The sequence below is a fragment of the Passer domesticus genome, chromosome 1, assembly GCF_036417665.1.
Source record: "Passer domesticus isolate bPasDom1 chromosome 1, bPasDom1.hap1, whole genome shotgun sequence".
Classification (NCBI taxonomy): domain Eukaryota; kingdom Metazoa; phylum Chordata; class Aves; order Passeriformes; family Passeridae; genus Passer; species Passer domesticus.
The window spans coordinates 142,756,018-142,779,405 of NC_087474.1; the positions used below are offsets into that span (position 1 = coordinate 142,756,018).

General features: G+C 40.9%; 2 protein-coding genes and 1 long non-coding RNA gene across 4 annotated transcripts in view; all 3 read left to right on the forward strand.

Moving 5' to 3' along the window:
• Nucleotides 1–3,849, forward strand: part of LOC135278902 (homeobox even-skipped homolog protein 2-like) — a 28,561-nt gene extending 24,712 nt beyond the window's left edge. The window contains exons 3-4 of the mRNA XM_064386176.1: nt 1,968–2,003; nt 3,757–3,849. Coding sequence (XP_064242246.1) covers nt 1,968–2,003; nt 3,757–3,764 — 44 coding nt within the window. The 3' untranslated portion in view covers nt 3,765–3,849. The remainder of the gene's footprint in view (nt 1–1,967; nt 2,004–3,756) is intronic.
• Nucleotides 1–23,388, forward strand: part of OXR1 (oxidation resistance 1) — a 256,987-nt gene that overhangs the window by 24,060 nt on the left and 209,539 nt on the right. For both annotated transcript variants that reach the window (XM_064394450.1, XM_064394432.1), the window contains exon 2: nt 9,008–9,086. In XM_064394450.1, coding sequence (XP_064250520.1) covers nt 9,070–9,086 — 17 coding nt within the window. In that variant the 5' untranslated portion in view covers nt 9,008–9,069. The remainder of the gene's footprint in view (nt 1–9,007; nt 9,087–23,388) is intronic.
• LOC135289793 (uncharacterized) lies at nt 20,383–21,377 on the forward strand. Its single transcript, XR_010352539.1, has 2 exons — nt 20,383–20,451; nt 20,550–21,377. It is a non-coding gene; the product is annotated as an uncharacterized LOC135289793 (long non-coding RNA).

Here is a 23,388-nt window from a genome sequence, read left to right on the forward strand (position 1 = left end):
TCTGTTTTCGGGAACTATTCCATGGGGGGTTTTCCTGGGGTCAGTGGTGGGAGACAGGGACCACACCCGGGGATCCTCAGATCCATGTGACAACAGAGAGCTTTATTGTTCAAACTTACTTCATTCAGGGGGTTTGAAACACCCTGATCTGAACTGCTGATCAGCCTGATCCCCACCCAGCCCCCCTTCCTGACCACTCTGCAGCTTAGGGTGGGAGGTGACTGGTGAAGTCCTTGTGGAGATTTGAATCCAACCTATCCCTGTCTCATCCCAGCACTTGTTTTACCTCTAGGCTGGCTGAGGTTGAAGGTCTGATATGACCAAATTTATTTGGCAGCTACAAGCCAGCTGCAGCTTTGACAGGGAACAAATATCTAATGCTTAGAATCAGAAAGGATTTCAGATTGTACAATCTCCATCCTTTGAGGTTTTTAACAACAGGCTATAGTTAGGCAAATATGTATTAGAAATGGCTTAAATACATCATATTTTGCTTTGGACAAAGATTAAGCAATAAGTAGTCTCCTGATAGCTTTTAACTGTTTAGAACTTTTCTGTGTTAATTAAATTTCTGACACTCCTGTGATCCACTTATTGTTTGTTCTACCAATTAGAACCTTAAAAGTTGAGCATGTTCTTTGTTGATCATGTCCTTGGATGGTTTCAGTTTTGGGGTACTCCTGGTGGTATTTTTTGTCTCTATTTTTTGCTGACTTTGTAAAATAAATAAATGTGTCTTCAAAGAATAATATCCTCTGTGGGAGTTAATTTTGTGACTTCTGCTTGGAAAGAAAAACAGTAGAACTTGTGTTGATCTTTAGGAGTGGAAAGTTAGAGCTGTGGCTTCAGCCAGTGTTTTTCAGGGTGGGACTGAGAGACAAATTAGTGAAGAATTACTGTTAGGGGGTCACAGTCCAACATGAGCCTTTTGTGTCACGATAAATCCACCATAGCTATAGCTGTGCATGGTGTGGTGAAATCTGCATAGTGCCAGGAAGTGGAATACTTTAGTTATTTACCAAACTGAAGGGGTAAGCTTTGATCTAAAAGACTTCTTTACTAGTTCTTACAGATCTGGCCCAAAATTTTGGTCTGAGAGTGGCAGAGTCTATAGGCAGCAGCACTCTTGGATCTGATTCTAGCTGAGAACTTCACTGTACAGCTTTCATCTTCAAAAGGAACAGAAGTAGAAAGCAGCAAAACTGGTTGTATATAATTTGTGAAAAGGAAATAAGGTACTGTAAATATTTCATATTGTCATTTCTGTATTTGTGACTTCTGAAAGATAAACCATTAATGTCATTAAGTGAATGGCAGTGAGACAACCACAGTGATTATGAATGAAAGGGATATTTTGGTGTTGGTAACATAGGAATAAATAGATGGACTTGCCAGCTGATTAGGGGAGACTTAGTAAATTAACTGAGAAAAGCTTTATTTAATACAATTAGGAAAACCTGCATTATCAAATCTTAGGGTATAATCTTCAACCAGCTAGTGACTAAGCACAAATACTCTTCACATTGTATTGAATAAATGTCATTCTTTTTATTATCTTCTTTTTGAATAACAAGCTAAACAAAATGAAAGTGTTTGAGTGTCTATTTAATAAGAAATTGATATATTGAAATCACTATTTCTGTGTAGTTAAGTGACATCTTTAATTTAGATATAAGTAATTACCACTGGAGCTGTAGCTATGAAAATCATTATCATAGCATTAGTTTAAAAGTCAAAATTTGAAGAACAGAATCTATGTATTCCTAAGATGAATCTACTACCATTGTTGTCTCTAGCTTCTGTAATTAGGCACAAACCCCCCCTTTTAAGCCTGTTTTTACAATAATAGCTAATAAATTCATGTACTTGACATATTCTTTTTTATCTATCTTTGTTGTACTCACTAGTCTCTTGAATTAGTTCAGATAATTACAGCCAAAGCTTATCTTCATTTCTCTATCTTCCAGAAGTTTCTACCTTGGTTTGGCTGACTGGAGACTCAGGTCTGTACAGTTCTATTCCCTGCTGCTGGTCACATTTAGCTGACATTATTTTATTCTGAGGAGAGAGGGTGTCTGTTAAAAAATACAATGCTTGTGAAATACTGGATTAGCTTACAGTGCCACTACATTTCATAATAGAGCAAAAGAGTACAGAAAAGAGCAGTTCATCAGCTTTGGTCCCAGGAATTGTCTTATCTCTACATCTTTATTTATGTGGAATTACTTATGATCCCTGCAGTCCTCCCTCTGCTGCTGTAAATTATATAACTGTGTTATATTTTGTCTGCAGCATATGGAAATCTGATACATTTTCTCAAATGCCTTGTAATCAGACAGGAGTAAAACTGGATTTATGTGGCAAGGATTTGGTAGTGGGGAAGTTGCAGGGGTGGCTTCCCTGAGATGGCATCAGGAGCCATCCCAATGTCTCACCGAGCTAGCTGCAGATTTTCCAGGGTGAACCTGCTGCTGCTCAAAGCTGAGCACATCAGTGATGCTGGTGGTGCCTCTGTCATAACAATGATGAGAAAGGGTAAAAAAAACCTGTGGGGCAGCTGTGAGAGAGGAGTGAGGGGAAAGAGAGAGGAACAACTCTGTAGACACCAAGATGAAGGAGGGGGTGGAGGTGGTCTAGGTGTTAGAGCAGAGATTCCTTGCAGCCTGTGGAGAAGAGCAGATGAAATTAAGCTGCTCCCCATCAGCCCATGGGGAGCCATGGTGGAGCAGACATCCACTCTGCAGCCAGTGGAGAGCCCAGCAAAGCAAGCTCTGAAGGAGGCTGCAGCCCACAGACAGCCCAGGGAGAGGAGCCCAGGCTGGCACAGGTCACAGGACCTGCAGGGGTCCCCTGAAGGGGTCACAGGTCACCCCTGGAAAGGACCCACCTTGGACCAGTTCATGAAGGGCTGGCTCCTGTGAGAGGAACCCCCCACTGGAGCAGGAGCAGCTGAGATGAAGCATTTTGGGGTGACCACAACCCTTATTCCGCATCCCCCTGTGCTGCCTGAGAGGGGGGATAGAAGTCAAGAGTGAAGTTGAGCCAGGAAAGAAGGGAGGGTGGGAGAAACTTTATCAAGATTTATAAATCTTTGTAAATAAAGAAAAATAATGAAAACCTGATCAGTCCTGGCTACTGCCTGTGAGTCTTTTCTGTATTCATGTCGTTTTCTTCACATCCACTGCTTAATTAATAATGAATAATTGATGGTCCAGCAATTGTGCCTAGAGAAGGACAAGCAGTTTTTAGCAGTCTTACTCCTTCTCCCCCATTTTAGATTTCCAAGGAACTTCGATTTTAAGACCATCTAAAAGATGTAGAAAAATGTCCCTTTATCCTGAAATCTTAGGAAAGGAAGCTCTATGTGCTACCACAAAGGTGAACAAGGGTAAAATACCCAGAGTAAATGTTGGGGGTTTTTTGTCTTTTTCTCCAATTTAAAAATCAATAAATTTCTTTAGCATGCCCACAGAGATCATGCAAAGAAATTATTTCCTATTATAGTAGTTAGGGTTTTTCTTGAATTGCCTACAGGCAGAGGTGATTGATCTAACAGGGAATGAGTGATAGAGCACAGCTACACCACATTGAATATATTGTGTGGATTTAGTGGAAGAAGCTACACTTGCTGTTTCCTTCAAGCAGAAAACAATCTGTTATCCTGTCATTATATTTGTACCAGCATTATATTTTAATGATCCCAGCTTCAACCATCATTTCACATCCCCTTCTGTGTTTTCCCTTCTTTATACCTAGACTTGTAGCATCACAGGATTACTCAATTTGGAACGGACCTCTGAAGGATTCTAGCCCATCCTCCTGCTCAGAGCAAGGTCAGCTGTGAGATCAGTCCAGGTTGTTCAGAGCTTTATTCAAATATGTTTTGAGACACTGGAATGAGCGAGGCTGCAGAACCTCTCTGGGCCATGAGATTCAGTGCTCACCTGAACTTGCTCCAGTTTATCAGAGTCCTTCTTGCTTCAAGGGCAGGCTGCAGAACTGGATGCAGTACTTCAGGAAGGGTCTGATGACTTTTTAATAAAGCAGTATGATCCTTCCCCTCTGTTTTCTGGCCATGTTCCTGCTAATAAAGTCTGGAATGCTGTTTACCATCTCCCTGCCTGAACACGCTGCTGACTCATGCTCAGTTTGCTGCGCTTCCAGCCAGGAATGCCCAGCCTATGCCACTGCAAGAGTTTCTCCCTTCCTAAATACAGGACTTTGTATCCATCCTTGCTGAATTTCATGAGATCCCTGTCAGTTCATGCCTCTAGCCTGTCCAGCGCTCCCTGGGTGGCAGCCCTGTCCTGTTCTTAACCTGCGCCAAGGGAAATATAGATTGGATATTAGGAAACAGTTTTTTATGGAAAGAGTGATAAAGTTCTGGACTTTAGAACTTCTGGACTTTAGACTTCTGGACTAAAGTTCTCCCCCTGCTTGGGGAGGTGATGGATTTTCCATCCCTGGATGTGTTTAAAAAAAGACTGGATGTGGCACTCAGTGCCATGGTTTAGTTGAGGTGTTAGGGCTGGGTTGGCGTTGATGATCTTGAAGGTCTCTTCCAACCTAGTGATTCTGTGATTCTGTGTGATTCTGAGCATATCAGCTGCTCTCCCCTAATTTGAGGCCATCTGCCTCTTTTGCTTGCACAACTGGATGGTTGTGCATTCCATTGCCTTCTCCAGGCCTTTGACAAAGATCCTATTGTGTAATTCTGTATGAACATCCTTTACCATATTTTTTGCTATAATACAATTGTTTCATAGCTGAAAATATTTTTATTCTTGATCTTTGTGCTCAGATTGGCATAGCTTTAAGCAGTCAGTGTTAATCTCTGTAAATTATGCTTAAATATATCTACTGTAAATAAAAAGGTTCACTGAGATTTTGTGCCAGTTTTAGTGGCCTCTTTAAGACATTTTAGAAATCAGTATTGCTGTTAAGTCATAGCTTTCAGAATTTATCTCCAAGTAGATAAATGATATTTCACATCTGCTTCCATGCAAAGTGACTGTTCACAGCAAAGTGAGGGTGGTTTTCCAAGGCTGCTGTGCCACTTTGCCCTGAGGACAGTACCTTCCACCAGCGGGGGAGTAGATTCAGCTGAAAGGCAGTAGTTGACACAGTTACCCTCAATAAGCCAGAGAAATGCTATGGGAAACATTTCTTGCAAAACCAAAAACTTCCTGTGCAAAGGAAAAAGAGTACAAAGCTTGAATTAGTGTTTCATTTAATATATTGTGTTACTGTATCAGTCTTCTTTTTTCTTTTTCTTTTTTTTTTTTTTCCCAGGAAGGGTAGTTATGCCTGGAGGAAAAGGAAGTTGATGAAGGCAGCAAAGTTTCTGCTGAGATAGGGAGCAGTGCTGGGTTAATGGTTGAGCTGGATCTTAAAGGGTTTTTCCAACCTAAACAATTCAGTGATTCTGTATACAACACCTTCCTCTTCCTACTTCTGCACCAGTCATCTTCAGGGGAAGGGAACCTGCTTCAGCTACTCATCAATTTTATACCTGTTGGTTGGCCTCAAATAGTCCTGTTTCCTGAGAACTTCAGTACCTTATGTCAATCCTTAACATTTTCATTTATATCCAAAAAGAGACAGAAAGCATCAGAGCCCTTCAGTTAAAGTTTTTGCAAATATAAAGGCAGTCCTGCCTACTAATGTGAGATGTTTATGAATTATTTTCTTTACTAGAAATGGAAAAGATCATAAAATGATTGAATAAATTTGGCTTAAAATTTTCCGTGTCAAAGTTCCACTGATGCTCACGGGATCACAAGCAACTGTGCCATTTTTAAATATGGGAGCTGGACTTCTAGGTCACAGCTTAAATACCTCTGAAGATTGGATTCTTGAGCTTGAACCTTGTTATTTCTAAGAGAAATTGAACGCCTGACTGAGGTCTCTTAGCACATTTACACATTTAGGCTCCATGTTGTATAATCGGTGTCTGAATGGCTTGAGACACTCAATACGTGCACTGGGGCAGAGGCTGAGTTGCAATCCTTAATCTCATCATGTTTCATCTCTGAGCTGCATATCTGACAGTATAGGCATAGCTTCTGGTTAGCCTGACAATCACAAATAGGGAACTGGACTGTGACTTCTCAGAACATGCTGGGAATGTACATGCCCCAAACCCATTGATTTTCAGTTGGAGTGGGCACTTGGCCTACTTAAAGCTTTCAGAAATTCCCAATCAAGACAAATAACTGGAAGCAGGCATTTGTTATGCTCTCAGTGTAGAGGGACTGGTGTTAGTAAGTGGCAGGGAGAATAATTGCATGGGAAGGAAAATGTACTTCAAGCTGATGATACTTGTGCTTCTTGCCCAGCTGCAAGGCTGTGATTCTGGAACAAGAGGGCATGGAAAGGAAGAAGGAGGTTCCCTTCAACTCATTGCAGCTGTACAAGTTAAGGAGACACACTGAAACAAACAAAAAAAAAACCCTACACAAACCAAAAAAGAAAATGCTTTAAGAGCAGCTGGTAAATTGAGACCAAAATGTCATTGCCTCAACCCATAATGAAATATAGTGCTGTGAAAACGCTGCTTCCTCATCTGGAAGTAACAGGCCATTTCACCTGGTGTCATTTTATCTGATCTGACATGGAGACGTGAAGTCCCCCAGAGCATCTTACAAATTTAGAAGGGAGTTTGTAGACAAAAATTCTCCTGTCAGTCAAGATCATGTAATTGCAGCTTCTTCCTGATGGACAAAACTTTTGTATTTAGATATTACATTTACATTTAACAAATCAACTAAACTAGGATAGAATGTCTGAATTTGCCAGCTGTTTTTGGTTTAAATGGAACATTTGGGAGAAGGGCAGAAAGGTTGCACTAGCATCAATATTATGCCCTGTGAGGGCAGTGGGTGAGTGCAGTGGCAATCACAAGGGAGGTGAACCAGGGCTGGGAGCTGCTGCATTCTGGTGGGAAGGACCTGGTGGCAGGAGCTTCAGGCTGGAAGGGCTGGCACATGCCTGCACTTTCCAGGTGCTACTTAGCTGCTCCTTAGGCAATGGTGGACCAGAGTGCTGTGAACAGGTGTTGCAAAAGTGGCTTGATCTGAGGAGCTGGGAGGATGCAGGGCATCTAGAGCACTGCCTGGGCTTCTCATCATGGTTGCTGTTCCCTGTTTGTGCAGCATTTTGAGTCTCTGTTTTTAGTTCTGCTGGGAGCTGCTTCTGGCTGCTCCTGGGAATGGCTGAATCCTGCTTTGGGAGGGTGAAGCTCCGGGGAGCAGCAGTGTCATCTTTGCCCCAGCTGTCAGCACAGCAGAGACATGCAGCATTTCTGCTCACACTTGCCTGCAGTAGTGTGGAGGGGGTGCAGGGGTGGCCTCAGCACCCCACAGGGCATATTCGCTGTCACCCACTGGTGCTAAAGCCCTTTGCATGTTGGTGCCCTTGACTTGGGTCATCAAGGGAGGCTGCTACTGGCCTGTGTGGGGCTGCAGAGCTCCAGGGGCCTCTCCTGGGGACCCTTACACTGAATGAGGCACTGACTTGCCTGGGGAAGGAGCTGCTGGAGGGCAGTGCTGCCATTGAGAGGGACCTGGGCAGGCTGAAGAAATGAGCTAGCAGGAATCTTACAGGAATCTTCAGCAAAAGCGTGTGCAAGGGTTTGCCAGTGGGGTGGAACAACCTTGTGTAAAAGGATGGGCTGGGATTCATTTCATCAAATGCCTGGGGGGCAGTGGTACAGAAAGGGATCTGAGGGGCCCAGTGAACTGCAATTTGCATGAGAACCAGCAGTGTGCCCTTACAGCAAAGAAATTTACCTGTTTCCCTTGGCTGCTTGGGCAAAAGCTTAGCCAACAGGTCAGGGGAAGATCCTTGCCTTCCACTTGGTATTTGTGAGACTGACTGTGGAGCTCTATGTCTGGTTTGGGCTCCCAAGAAAGAGAAGGATGTCAGCTTATGGAGACCAAATGAGCTGGCCAGGGGACTGTAGCAAATGGCATTCAACAGAAGGCTGAGAGAACTGAATCAACTCAGGGTCAGAAGAGAGGACAAGAGACCACCTTAGTACTGTCAACAAATACCTGAGTGAGGGGTGTAGAGGAGATGGAGCTAGATTTTCCTTGGAGGTATGATAAGGGGCAGAAGACACGTGATATATAAGCGTATATATGATATATAAGAATATATGATAAGAGGCAGTAGACACAGGGTATAATATGAAAAAGTCTGGTTACATGTTAGAAAAAATATTTTTACCCTGGTGGTGATGAGGTACAAGAACTGGTTTCCAGAAGAGGTTGTGGGCGTGTTCAAGACCCAGACTGACACACCCCTGAGCAAAATGATCCAATTGTGCTTGCTTTGAGCTGAAGGCTAGACTAGGCACTTTTCCTGACCTAATTACTCTAATATTCTGTAATATCATATTTTTATGTAAAAGTTGTAATTTCTGTTTGTAATAGTAATAGTAATAGTAATAGCAATAGTGATAGTAATGATATTTCCTGAGGTCTGTATTAAGTAGACCCACACCAGGAAATTTCGTATTTATAATTACGTTTTCTTTCTGGAAAAATTACTAATTTACTGAGATAGTCATTCAACAAATTGAGCACCAAAACACAGTTAAGATATAAATTTATATAGCTTTGTTCAGACTGGAAATGCAGAAATACCTGTTTAGCTGCTTTAAAGCACATGCATTTCATTTGGGCACATGAATTTCACTGTAAGAAGCAAGGAGTTTTAGATGCACTATCATATAGTATTATGCTTAACTCTTGTTGAGTAACTGCTCTAATAATGTCAGGTTTAAGCCCTACTAGGAGGATTTAGTCTTAGGGTTTTTTTAAAACTTTTATCTCGTGTGTCTTTGCATACTTTTGCTAACCTTTTTATTTCTGTAAAATTGCCAGGTATTCTCTGAAGTTTCACTGGAAGATGTTTACAATGTGTATTTATTTTTCAGAATATTAAAATCAAGGTTCTGAGTTTCTTGATTTAAAAATATCTCTTTTTTTTTTTTCTCATCTAGGTCAATATAAGCAGCCTGTGCAGAGCACTGCATTCATAAATGTGAAACAAGCCCGCACCATCATGTTTGGCACTAAGAGGTCAGTTTCTACCATTTTTGTTACGCTTTTCATCTCAAAAAACCAAAATAGTATGGCTGTTGTGACTAATCTGAAATTTTTACATTTTCTAAAAATATTGTTATACAAAACACATCAGCTAGATATGCTACTTTTCTATTGTAATGGTTAGGTTTTCTTTGCTCTGATCTACTCTGATCTGCTCTGATCTACTTTGTCAGGTAGGAGGAATGCAGACCAGGTAGCCTAAATGGCAAATAGAATCCCCAAGGCAAGAATGCCAAATGTATAATGTGTAAGGATGCCACTGTACTAGTGCTGGTGGACATCCCTCCTGCTTTCTAGTATGGAAAATAACACTAGGACAGCAAAGCACAAGTGTAAGATAGATTCTTTTCTGTCATTTTAGGGAGTCTGTACTTGTATAAGGTAGTGTCCATCTGTTACTCTCTGTGATTCAATGTCGTATCCTAAATGTCTCCAAAAAATCAACAGTTTTGAGTCCGCGGAATCTACTTCCTGTGTCTTTGATAAGCGTCAGGTACTCTGTATCTGGCATCAGACAGTGTGCCCCTGCTTCCCCCCAGCTCCTGCAGCCACTCATGGCACCCTGAAGCAGGTGCCATGTTATGGCTACTGCACCTGTGGTCTCCTGCAGGGGAGTGAGATCTCCCTGCCTAACAGAGATACTATAAAGCATTCCCCTCATTGTGAACTCCTTGTTTTTTGTGCTTGTTGGCAGGCTTTTGGGTTTTTAGTAGAAGCTAGTCAAAGGCTTCAGCACTTGTGCCCCAGTTGCACGGCAGCCTAGTGAAATGTTTGCCCTGGAGAAACACCTCACTCTTCTGAATTGCTGCCTTGCCCTTAAGAGGAACATTTGAAACAACATCTTGCTTGTCTTCAGGAGTCAGAGGTGGCAAATGATAAGAAAAATCAGTTTGGTTTTCTGAAGCTCCTGCTTGAGTTGCACGAGGCTTCAGTGTGGGCTGCAGCCTTGCTGGAGCCCGGGCGCTGCCGGGGGCTCCCCGTTCTCCTGTGCTCCTCTCACACGGGCAAGAATTCAGCAGGGGGCTTTGAGTCTGCCTGAAGTGGATTGGCAGCCAACTCCAGACTGCTACCTCGTATACAAGATGCAAATGCAATACATTTTTAGGGTATCTTTCCAGTAAAAGGAAACTTTGTATTTTTAGATAAGGACAGAATCTGTTGTTTTGTCAGTGTGGTGAGTATGAGATAACGGCTGAAGAGGGTTCAGTAACAATTACAAACTTCCCATTTGAGGATTTCTGCTTTTAATTAGTTGTCTCTGCAGAATATTAGCACTCAAGTAAATCAAAGACATTCTAGTAAGTGAAATAATTTATTACATTACATTATATTTAGGCAGGTTAGTTGTTTTTGCCAGTGTGTAGTTTAAGCCCTTATGAATGCTCTATTGCCTGACCTACACAACTTTTCCCTCCTAGAATCACCTCTTTATCTTTTCTTACTTTTATAAAGCAATGTCAAAATTAAGAATTGTTTGATTGGTAGGCTTGAAATTCAATTTTTTTATCTTTTCCCTCACAAATTTAATCTTGTTTACTGTGCAAATGCCAATTCCTCACAAAGAATATTACAGACAATGTGAAATTCTCTTCCATATCGACAAACAAAGTTTTATGAAAAAAGGTGCATTGGGGGAACAGAAGCTCTTTGTTTCTCTGCTGTACTGTGTTCTGCTGTGTCTCACTTTATGCAGACTGTTCTGAATCACTTGCAATAAAAAAGGAGGGAAAGAGTCACAGTGGGCCTCCATAATAGTAACCTTCTGGTGTAGACTGGGACTTTGCAATTACAAGTATTCTTGAGATTGGTGCCATGTTTTAGTTAGGCAGTGATTGAGTATTGTCAGATATTCTGTTCTAACTGTTACAGTATGTTTTGGATTTCATTTTCATAGAGAACTATTTATTGTGACAAAAAATCTTGAGATTTGATTATTTTTAAAGGCTGTAAACTCCTATAAATAAACTGCCTCTGTTGAGAATTTTTGAAATCTTGGTTTGATACATTAGTTCTTTGCCTAAAAAGAAATACTGTATTAATTTGGAAATATAATGAAGAACAAATATATTTTTCTCTGGAGGAAAGGATAAATTAAGGCTTCTTTTCTTAAAAAAATTGGTTTTAATAAGTTCTAATGATGCACTACTAATTATAATCTCTGTGAAACTTTTCATGAAATTGTATAACTCTGACTCAAAAATGGAGTTAGCTCCTGTCATCAGATCTTTTGAAGTTATCAAGTGTAAATAGTATCTCAACTGCTTTTTCATTGATAACTTTCTCTTAATTTTGCATATAAAGGTAATTTTTAGTGGATAATCCCTCTTGGATGGGCTGGTAAAAGTGACTCTCCAGTCACAACAGCTTTGACAAACTTTGTATGTGAGGCAGATATTTGTCAGCTGCTTTATAAGAGATTGTTGGTAATGTGAACTGACACAGCTAACAAAGAGGTGAATTCCTCTTAATTTCAGTTTAATTTGAGAGCTGATCCCATGATTTTAAATGCTGAACTGTTGTTCTCTGTGTTGTTATTGTATTCTCCTCTCATCTGTTTCTCTGTTGTGCTATTTTTTCTCCAATTACTTTAATCTGCAATAAACACCAGCACTGAAATAGCAGAAGTCAGTACATACACCAATGAATTCCTGTGTGTTGTATTGTTCATGTTTTATACTTATTGCCATCTTTCAAGAGCAATTGCTGACACCATTCTCCTCATGTGGAACACAGAAGTATTTAAATAACTTTACAGAAGGGATTTTTATTTTGTGGGAACCAACCTTATGTGTGGAAGATGCTCTGCAAAGAGAGGCCCCAAATCAGTGCATCCCTAGGGTATGCAAGGTCGGTCTTGTTGGAGCCCTAGATACTAAGAATTTTAAACTTTCTGTACTGAAAGGCATAGACCCACAAGAGGACACTGCATTTGATCTGAGACTGTAGAGAAGGCTTCCAAAATTGATTAATAACGCTGGGATTATGGTTGTGTAATTAATTACACGTGTGATCTCACAGAGTGAAAAAACTTAGATTTAAGATTTAGTATATAGTAACATATGAGAGCAAAGATAGAAGGTCTGACTGTCTACCTACCACTGTTATCATGATGTTCAGGGATATTCTTACCTGCAGTTATTTCTGTTCTGCATTTTGGAAACCTCGTGTTGTGTAGCTCATTTAAATTGTCCATGCAACTGGAGAGTATTTCTCCAGTTTGGCATGCTCAGTTTTCTTTTCTTTCTCTAGCCTAGACTGGAGTGCTTCAAAAGACAGCCTAAGTGACAAATCCAGCCCTCAGAGCCAAGCCATTTGGTCCCAAATGAGTTTAGCAGATTGAAGGAAGCAGTTGTGAGAAGGAGCATGTGAGGAGTACAAGGACATTTGCTCGTGTGATAGTGCTCCATCCCTGGAGCTGCAGCCATTTGTCCCTTTGTTAAGAGCCTTGCACATGGTATGTGATTTAGTTGGTCTTGCAGAGAATACCACGCTGGTCCTATAAGTCCACTAGTCCTGAGGGTCCACTAGTAACTGGGTAGTTTGAAATTAGCTGCCATATCCAACTCTATCTGTTTCCTGCAATAAGTATGGTGCCTCCTTCTCCTCCTCCTTTGGTTTGAACCGCAGGAAGGTCGATACAGCTAAGAGAGGCTCTTGTGTGATCTGCTGCCAGCATTTAGGCTGTTGAGGGCTAGTGTTACCAGGTTTAACAAAAACTGTATTGGAGAAAGAAAATAAGAAAGAAAGAAAAAGAGAACAAAATAAAGAGAAAGAAAGAGAGAAAGAGAAAGAAAGAGAGAGAGAGAGAAAGAGAGAGAGAAAGAGAAAGAGAGAAAGAAAGAGAGAAAGAGAAAGAAAGAAGAAAGAAAAAGAAAGAAAGAAAGAAAGAAAGAAAGAAAGAAAGAAAGAAAGAAAGAAAGAAAGAAAGAAAGAGAAAGAAAGAAAAAGGAAAGAAAGAAAGAAAGAAAGAAAGAAAGAAAGAAAGAAAGAAAGAAAGAAAGAAAGAAAGAAAGAAAGAAAGAAAGAAAGAGAGAGAAAGAAAGAAAGAAAGAAAGAAAGAAAGAAAGAAAGAAAGAAAGAAAGAAAGAAAGAAAGAAAGAAAGAAGAGAGAGAGAAAGAAAGAAAGAAAGAAAGAAAGAAAGAAAGAAAGAAAGAAAGAAAGAAAGAAAGAAAGAAAGAAAGAAAGAAAGAAAGAAAGAAAGAAAGAAAGAAAAAGACTCCGATTTCTAAGGGCCCTGATTGCCCTGATATGAGCTCAGCATTTTATCTGTACTCTTCTTTGTGGAGAGGATTTTATTTATAGGGTGTGATTCCAGCCTGAGGCACTGTGGCCAAAGCAGCTGGTAGTTTCTGCTGGGTGCTGGGCTGGTTTGGTGCTTTGTGATGGTTGGCCAGGTCAGTCTTGGCCAGTGATCCAAGAGTTTCATTACACAGCATTTGTTTCTGGAGGCAAATAGTTTTCTTTCCAAATTGTACTCCAATCAGCCATTCTGGAAAGCTGCAGTCAATTTTCTTAGGCCAGGTCTGTCAGCAGCAATTTGAGTCTTGTGATAAATAGAAAACAAACCTCTCTTCCAGTGTCTAATCATATTGCCATGTTTATAAACTTAGATAATAGTTAAGCTGGACAAATAGTATGATTGGTATAGGAGGATGATGAGATTTGGAAAGACACATCAGCTTTTTAGTCACTGACAATTACTGACTTTCTCATATCTGGTTTTGATTAGAAAGTTAAGGAAATAATGTTTATTTATGTTTTAAATTCCTGATATGAACAGACTGTAGTGTTTTCAAGATTATTTTCAAGATAATATAAGCCTAACTTCTTTTCTTATAGTTGCAGGGACACCGTATTTACACAGGGTTTCTAAATTTCATGGTTTTAATTGCATTAGACCTGGACTATTGCTGTGTTTGTTCTAGTACCCCTGCCAGGTTCTAAAGCATGGCCAATGGATGCCCACAAAGCCCTGTCCATTACTGAACACTAGGACCATATGCCAAAGTTTTTTCTTTGGGATTTGTAAGTGTGCAAAAATAATTATCTGGTTTGACCCCAATTTTGGTGGTCACCATCCCCTTTCTTTTGCTTTTTAATTGGAAGTGACACTCCTTGAATGAAGCTATAACAACATACTTTTTGTCTTCTTCTGTTACAGAATTAACTTTTTTATTGCTGAACTTTGTTATGGTAGTGAACTGCAAAATATTATCTAATGACATGGATTCTTTTTAAATTCACTACCGACTCCAAAATATGGACTTTTAATTTCTTCCACTGTTTCGTTGCTTAGGGATCTGGAGGATGACTAATGTAAAATGATAAGGCAGCTGTGACAGTCAGATTTTATTCAACCAGAACAGATGCAGTCTAGAATACAGATGTACATGGGCAGCACAGTGTGTAACAGACACAGACGGGGGTACAGAGTGGGGAACAGAGCAGAACTTGACACTGTGTAAGCAGTAGCCAAAACACTGATGTGTCACCAACAGTTTTTTAATCACAAATTCAAAACACACCACCATATGGTCTGCTGTGAAGAAAATTAACTGCATCCCAGTACAATGTAAAAACCCCAATCAGAGTTCATGTGCTGAAGCCTAAGCTCCAATAGAATGATTGTATATCTAATAAAAAATAGAAAATACATATTTTTAGTTTAAGTGTCCATCCAATAAAAATTTGACTTTCTACACATACAAATAAAAGTCACAAAAACCTTTTACACAATCGTGAACAGCTTTTTAAAATTTTCCTTAAGCAACTGCATCCCTAATTAGAAAAAGTGAATCAATACCTGAATATATTGGATGTTTTAAGAAATGAAAATATAAAAGAAAATTAAGTCTATTTTTTTCTAAATTGTTAATATGCCCTCAATTTTTTTTACAGAATTCTATTTTACAATAAGGCTCTAGTCTCTCTTATGTAGAGCCTTTTAAAAGCATTTACATGAGCTAGCCAGATAACTTGGCATGTATATTTTTTTTAAGTCGTCTCTATTTCTACACCAACTTCATGTCTAATACTCAGAAGTATTTAATTATCCTAATTGTGTTTATTTTCTGTATCTTGAAGTTTCTGTAGAAGTGTCTGATCATTGCCTGCAGATTATTTAATGACAGGATTACACTTGCACTTCAGCTATAACCTTTAATACCACAAGTTCCTTCTTCAAAAGGAAGAAGATTTCAAAGGCTGGCACTTGAAAATACAAAAAGGACCTAACATCTTAGTAACAGGATTGTTTTTTGTTAGTTTGTTTTCTTTGCAGCAGAATGAAAAGTGTTTGTTTCTCAGCTGACCTCAAACAATAAATGTGTGAGAAAAACTGCAGACACCTTTCTTCTTGACGTTCCAGATCCCTTATGCTTTAGAAGATTCAGCAGGCAGAGAATTTCTGAGCAAGACCTTAAGATATACTCTGTGTGTGGCTTGGCTTTTTACTTCACAGGGATGTGTTTCCTGTTACACCCTGTTCAAGTTCCAGCAGAAGGGAAAATTGCTGCATTTCCATAATCAGTGGAATTCTTTTGCTTCTATTCTAGAAATCAGGATTTCACACGAATTTTCTAATAATAGTCTTTAGCAAGAGTATGCAAGATGAGGAAAATGTTTTGTTTTTCTTTTTAAAAAGTGCATTTGGAGGAAAAATATGCCAAGATATAAACTGAAGGTCAGTCTTGCTGAATGATGAATTCAGTTGAAGGTACTCATGCCCCAGTTCAGTCACTTCTTCAGGCACAGGAAAGCATGAAGAAATTTCCCAGGCAAGGATGAACTTTTCCTCATGCTCAGATTTCATGCTGAGCTTGGGCCTCCGTGCCCTGCAGATATCTCCTGTTAGTGGTATATATCTAGTCTTAGCAGAGCTGCTCCTGCTGGATTCTGGCTGCAAAAATAGCTTAGTAACATTTCTCTGATTTTCAGGAAATTAAGTCTGTAGATTAGAGAATTATTATTGCTGCTATATATGAAACTTACTCTCAATTTGAAACCACTCCTGTTTAATTCCAACTTCAATGTGAAAAGCACACATGTGACAATCAGCACCTAACAGAGCTAAGTGGCATCATCCAACCTCTGCTGCATTTTCATATGGAAGAATGGCTGCACTGGTGGTCAGAAATACATTTTCTCTCAGGGTTAGCTTGCCAGATACATCTCTGAAGCCTTCTGAAGCAGAACGGGAACCATATAATGAAAACAGTTGCTGTGTCTTATAGACTTTTTCAGATGTTTCTGGCAATTACATGAATTCTCAGATGTCTCCCCTTTTTTGGATGCTTTTTAAAATCCCTGCCCACAAGGACAACACTGTATCAGACCAAAAGGCAACCCTGTTCTTTATTTCTTAACAAAAATCCCAATATCCTGATAAAACCCAGATATAATTTCACAATGTGATATGTCAGCATCCTGCTTGTATGTGTATAAAATCCCCAGGTTAAATTTTCAGCATGGTGAATAATAGATATCTGCACAAGTCCCATGCTTTGTTAATGGGATTTTTTTTATGCTGCACCCTGATACCTTTTTAAACACTCATACTGCTGCTGTATTTTATTGTGGTGTTACAGAAGACGCTTTGGTAAAGTGTATTCTGATTCTGTATTCAGCAACATGAATCAGTCCCAGGGAATGGGCCCAACTCACCGTCTGTGTCTGTGCTGTATTGCTGCAGATAGTGGTCATGGGCTGTTGCCTCCTTATTTATGTGGCCATAAATTGCCTGTTTTGCTGACACTTTAAAGTACATGAAGGAAAGCATCAGCACTGCTGGCTTTCTGGCAGGAAGCCTAAGAGCAACTTGGTATGCCTTGTATGCCTAACTAATGCCACTTCACTGGAAAGTTTAATTAAGTGCATGTCTGTGTGTGCAGAGAAGAAATCAAATGCATTTGGTAAAAAGAAAGTGTATCTGGTCCAGAGTCATTGAGGAGTAATTTGGTGGGAGCACTAAATGGCTTTCAATTAATTGGAAAATATTCTCTTATATATTATCAGAAAGGACAAAAAATCAGTCTGAAGGGAAGACTGTAACATTATTCTGCAGATCTAACCAATTTACCCCATACTTGTTGTAAGATGTCATGGTAGTACAAGTTACAGGAGTAGAGGTTGTAAAACTAATCTGATATGCTGGATTTTATTAAGCTCCCTAATTGTAGCTATGAGAGGAACAATGGAAGCTGGTTTGCCTGGAGACAGTATTTTTAAATTCATTCTATAGCAGTTTCTAATCTTGCAAACATCCCAAAATTTATTAATACAAGTAAAATTTTTATAGCAAATATTTTATAAGTAGGTAGCCATATTAAAATTCTAGCTGTTGAAATTGAACTTATCACATGGGAATTTTAGCCCTATTTCTTCATTCTCACAGTTAGAGGAAAAAAAGTGCACTCAGTTCTCTTCAGACTGTCTAGAGGGATTGCTTTTTATGAAAAAGAGAAGGCTTAAGGAGCAAAGATAATTAATTTACCACTAGATATGGTCCATGATTTATTTTGGATAATATTTGGTGTATAATTTATTATTCTATCTGCATTACAGCAAAGCTCAAAGTGGACAACCCTTTTTTTTGTACAGGGCTTGTTATGTCATATCGTATTTGCCTTAATCCCATATAATCTTTTTAAGGCCTTAATACAGAGAGCTTTCCACCCTTTTATCCATCTTTCAACCAAGATAGAAACCTGCTTTATTGCTCATTAATTGTTTTTTCCAGAAGAAATGGAGTTTTCTCAACACCTAGTCTGAAACTCTGCAACAAACTCTGTGAGGAGCTAGGGATGACCACACAGTCTTAACTTTTGTCCCTGTTTGATCATCCATCTCTAATGTAGCTATGATTTATTCTTTGCACTAAATAACCACAGTGAAAGAACAACACTTAAGCCTTGTCATGGTGAACTCTTTTGTTCCTCTGTATGACATCTTAGTTTAAATGTTCTCCTGTGAACTGTATTGTCTGATGGAAGACATTACAAAAGCCCCAGGTTTTTTTATTTGTTTCTTAACATGGACAAGGTTATTTTCTGAATACAGAGTTCTATGTCTGATTTCCTAATATCACAGAGAAGTGAGGATGACTCCTGGGACTGGGGTATTGGAATGGAAGGATGCTCTGTAGGAAGGACAGGAAGGGAAGATGAAGAGGGTCATCACCTTTTTATCAATGACCAGCTGTACAGGGTGCTCTGGGATGGATGAAGAGCTGACCAATGGCTTATGGGTCAGGACTAAAGGGAGGGCAGGGACAGGTGACATTACAGGGTCTGCTACAGGCCACCCAACCAGGAAAACCTAATGGATGGCGCTCTCTGCAGATAAAGAGGAGCAGCCTCATATTCTTACAAGCCCTGGCTCTCATGGGGGGCCTCCACCACCCTGATATCTGTTAGAGGGGGAACTTAGCAGGGCATAAACAATTTAGGAGGTTCCTGGAAAGCATTGATGTTAACTTCCTTCTCCAAGGGATAGAGGAGCCAGCAAGGAGAGGTGCTATGCTGGACCTTGTTCTCACCACACAAGAGAGGCTGGAGGGGAATGGGGAGCCCAAAGGCAGCCTTGTCTCCAGTGACCACAAAATGGTGGAGTTCAATACCCTCTAGGGGAAAGTGCACAGCAATCCCACTGCCCTGGACTTCAGGAACAGACCTTGTCCCTCTTGAAGTACTCCTCTTGGTAGAGTACCATAGCATAAAGACTCGTAGGGAAGAGGAAATAAAGAAAACTGCTTGATATTCAAAGATCACCTTCAAACTCAGAAGAGAGGCATCCCAACAAATAGGAAATCAGGCAAAAATGTTTGGAGGCCTGTGTGGATGAAAAAGAAGCTTCTGGGTAAACTCAAACACAGAATAGAGTGTGGAAGCAAGGACACGTGGCCTAGGAGGAATACAGAGAAATTGTCTGGGCAATCAGGGGTCAAGTGTACAAGACTAAAACCCTGATAGAATCAAATCTAGTCAGGAATATCAAAGGCAGCAAGAAAAGTTTCTGTAGGAACATCAGTAATAAAATACAGACTAGGGAAATTTCCAGAAGGAAATGGGAGACCTTGTTACCTGGGGTGTGGAGAAGGCTGAGGTATCCAATACCTCTTTTGCCTCAGTCTTCACCAACATGTGCTCCAGCCACAGTGCCCAAGTCACAGAAAGCAAAGGCAGGAACCAGGAGAATGAAGTACCACATGCTGGAGAAGAAGATCAGGCTCAAGACCATCTAAGGAATGTGAAGATGCACAAGTCCATGGGACTTGATGAGATGCATCTGTGGGACCTGAAGGGGAGTTCTCAGAGAAGTTTCTAAGCCACTATCCATAATACTTGAGAAGTCATGGCAGTCTGGTAAAGTTCCCACTGACTGGAAAGGAAGAAACATAACCCCTGGTTTTAAAAATGAAAAGAAATGGAGACCTGAGGAATTACAGGCCAGTCTGTCTCACATTTGTGCCTGGCAAGATCATGGATCAGATTCTCCTAGAAACTGTGCTGAGGCACATGCAAAATAAGGAGGTGGCTGGTGACAGACAACACAATTTCACTAAGAGCAAATCATGCCTGAAAAATTTGGTGGCCTTCTATGATGGGGTTACAGTGTTGAAGGACAAGGGAAGGACATTGGATTTCATCTACTGGGACTTGTGCAAAGCATTTGACACTGTCCCACATGACATCCTCTGTCTCTAACATGGAGACCCATGGATTTGATGGATGCACCACTCAGTGGATAAGGAACTGGATGATTGGTTAAACTCAAAAAGTTGCTGTTGAGGGCTCGATATCCATCTGCAGAGCAGTGAAAAGTGACTTTTGGCAGGGATCAGTATTGGACTGCTGCTGGACATGGGCAGGGGGATTGAACCTGGCAGGCACCCTTGGCAAGTTTGGCAATCACACCAAGCTGTGTGGTGTGGCTGACATACTGGAGGGAAGGGATGCAATCCAGAGGGACATGGACAAACTTGAGAAGTGGGCCCATTCAAACCTCATGAAGTTCAACAAGGCCAAGTACAATGTCCTGCACAATGATTGGGGCATCCTCCTGGGTGGAGGATGGATTGAAAGCAGCCCTGATGTGGATAGATAAAATGTAGGAGAATAGAGATAGTGGTGAAGGTAATCTCACCCCTAAGGAGTTACAGCTGTGCCAATTATCAAGCATTAAGAACAAGCCTGCCCTTAATAGGCCACAGCTGGATCCAATTAAGAGGGGTATTGTAAAAAGGCAGGTTGGCTGGTTGAGAGGTGAGGTGGAGTTTGTTGGCTGTGCAGAAGAGGAGTCAGTGTTGTGAAGAGCTGCCCATGAGAAATCAACAAGAAGGTATGAAAGTTGCAATAAGATGGCAACACCCTCAGGAAAAGACTCAGGGGTGTTGGTGAATCAATAGCTCAGGATGTGCTGGCAATGTGTGTTCGCAGCCCAGAAAGCCAAACAAAGCCAAAGTCCTGGGCTCCATCAAAAGCAGCGTGGGCAGCAGGGCAATGGAGGAGATTCTGCTCCTTGGCTCTGCTCTTGTGAGATCCCACCTGGAATTCTGTGTCCAGCCCTGGGGTCCCCAACACAGGAAGGAAATGAACCTGTTGGAACAAGTCCACAGAAGTGAAGCAAAGATGGTCAGAAGGCTGAAACACCTCTCCTGTGAAGTCAGGCTGAGAGGACTGTGGGCTGTTCAGCCTGGAAAAGAGAAGGCTCCAGGGTGACCTCATAGCACCTTTCAGCACCAAGAGAGGGGCTGTGGAAGGGCTGGGGAGGGACTTCTTACAAGGACATGTGAACAAGGGGTAATGTATTTAAAATGCCAGGGGGTAGGTTTAGATTAAATATAAGGAAGAAATTCCTTGCTGTGAAGATGCTGAAACCATGGACCAGGTTGCCCAGAGAAGTTGTGCGTGCTTGGAAGTGTTCAAGACCACGCTGAATGGAACTTTGAGGCACACTGGTCTAGCAGGAAGTGTCCCTGCCCATGGCACAGGTACTGGAACTAGATAACCCTTCCAACCCAAACCTTTCTGTAATTCCATTCTAATGTCTTTATTCCTGCTATGAAAATGTGAGTCTGAAGACTGAAATATGTAAAGCTTCCTTCTTAGCCTGTATACTTCTTTCAAATGTATATGGTAGGTGGGGAGTCTCCTGGCAAGGGGAGAAATAAATGCAACAGATGCACAGTAAGAGCAAAAAAGCTATGAGAGTGCTTCCAAGAATTGAAGATGGCATTAAAAGGTTATTTACCTTGTGGCAAATAATTGCATTTTGCCTGACTTTTATTACTGTGAGAGATGAGAAATATTTTGGCATTTATTATGATAAGAAAGTTGTAAACAAATTATCTTTTTTCCCTGGGTATTATGGAGCAATGCTACATGCCTCCACAGCTCATGACAAAGACAGGAATCCTTATTAACAACATAGGGAAAATCCAGAAACCAGAAAATTATGTATCTTAGAGTATTCCAATTAAAGTAATGAATGCTGTGGTCTTAAAGCCTTTATAAGACACGAGGGGCACTGCCCTTGCCCATACACTGGCTTGCACGCAGTTCCTCAGGCAGTGCAGAGGTAGGCTCTGGAATATTTTGCAGCAGCATGTGAATGCTTATACTTTCAGAAAATGTCCAAATCCCATTTTTTTTTTTTAATGGGAAGGTGGTTAAACACTGAAAGAGTTTGTCACAAGATTGTATGGTCTCTGTCCTGGCAGACAAGCAAAACTGACTTTGGCCCCGAGCAATCTGCTGCAGCTGAGCTGACTTTGGGTGGGGAGGATCCCAAGAGACCCCACCAGCTCCAGCGACCTCCTTGCAGGGTATGAAACAATGAAATACCTCTACAATAAGAAATCTCTGAGCCCCAGATTTCTGGAAGCAATGAGGCTTTGTCCTACTGTTTGTCCTGCTGATTACCAGTGTCTGTATTGATTTGTGTCTTGGCCACTATCCCAGAGGATGCTGAGCTGGGCTGACCATTGGTCTGTTCCAGCATGGATGTCCTTGCATGTGTTAGGATATTGGGTTAGACTGCAGATAAGGAGCAAGTCTAACTATGGAGGACAGATTATTTAGGAGAGGAGGCAATGCAGCTACACCTGTGATCCAGACAGGGCAGCCCAGGAAGAGTCCTGACACTGAGATTTTGCACAAGGTTTTTGTTTTCTTATCAGTTCTATGTGTAAGGCTGGGGGGCCCTCCTCTTTGAGGAGACTTTGAAGATCCTGGGTGCTTTGGTGAGGAGTCTGTGTGTGTAGCTGTGCAGCAGCAATGGTGACCATCCAACTAATGCTGTGCTGTGGAGAGTGGGAGCAGCCAAAGCCTAGCCTAGCACTGGCACTAGCACTGAAGGAGCAGGAAAATAAGCTAATTCCAGTTAAACCTGAGTGCACTCTGAGATAAGGGTTACTACTTCTAGCGGCAAACAACTAGTGGTTTGGCTGACAGTAAAAAGACACCATTATCTTTGAAAGGGGAATGTGGCTTTTGCAAATGGAGCAAGAATGGCTTAATGACAGGCATGCCTACCAAAAAATACTGGTTTATCCAATAATTTTTATGAAGAGCACTAGCAGCAGAAAGAATAACAAACTGCCCCATATTCTGAGCGTGTGTGTATGTGTGGGAGATCCAGATGTAAGCATGGCTTGTGGCAGGTAGCTTTTTGCCTCTGCTGTCACAAGGGTCTCTATGCCAGCAGAAACAGCTCTGTGTTACTTTCACTTTCCAGGCACGTGTGTTTCCTCACGTCACTACTGCCCTTTGGACCTGCCCCTCTGCAGTATGAGTTATGCCAGTAGAGATTCAGGATGCTTGTACTGGGACATGAGCTGCTGCATGCATCATCTTTAGTACAATGATTGACTTGCATTGTCTGAATTGGTTCCAGTTTTCATAAAGCTGACATTTAATTAACATCAGAGTTAACCATTAATGCCCCTAACAGAGTTAGTCCAGTTTTCATGTTTTAATAATTGTGAACAGCATGGAACCCCGGGTAGACTCCTTTCATTGGGGCAAAAAAAAGAGATCATTAGCGACTGGTAATGGATTGTTTCTCAAAAAGATAAACGCAAATTCAGACATGCTTTGAACTGTCAGTGCAGGCTTGCTTCAATGACAAAGGAAACAGGTGAGCTGTGGTATCCTGATTATTCCTTTTAGTTTGGTTTTTAAAAAAACCTTTGAAAACCACAAAGTGTTGGAAATATACTGTCCTATCCACTAATGAGCAGTAGAAGTAATGAGATGTCTCAAAACTCCCTCAGTG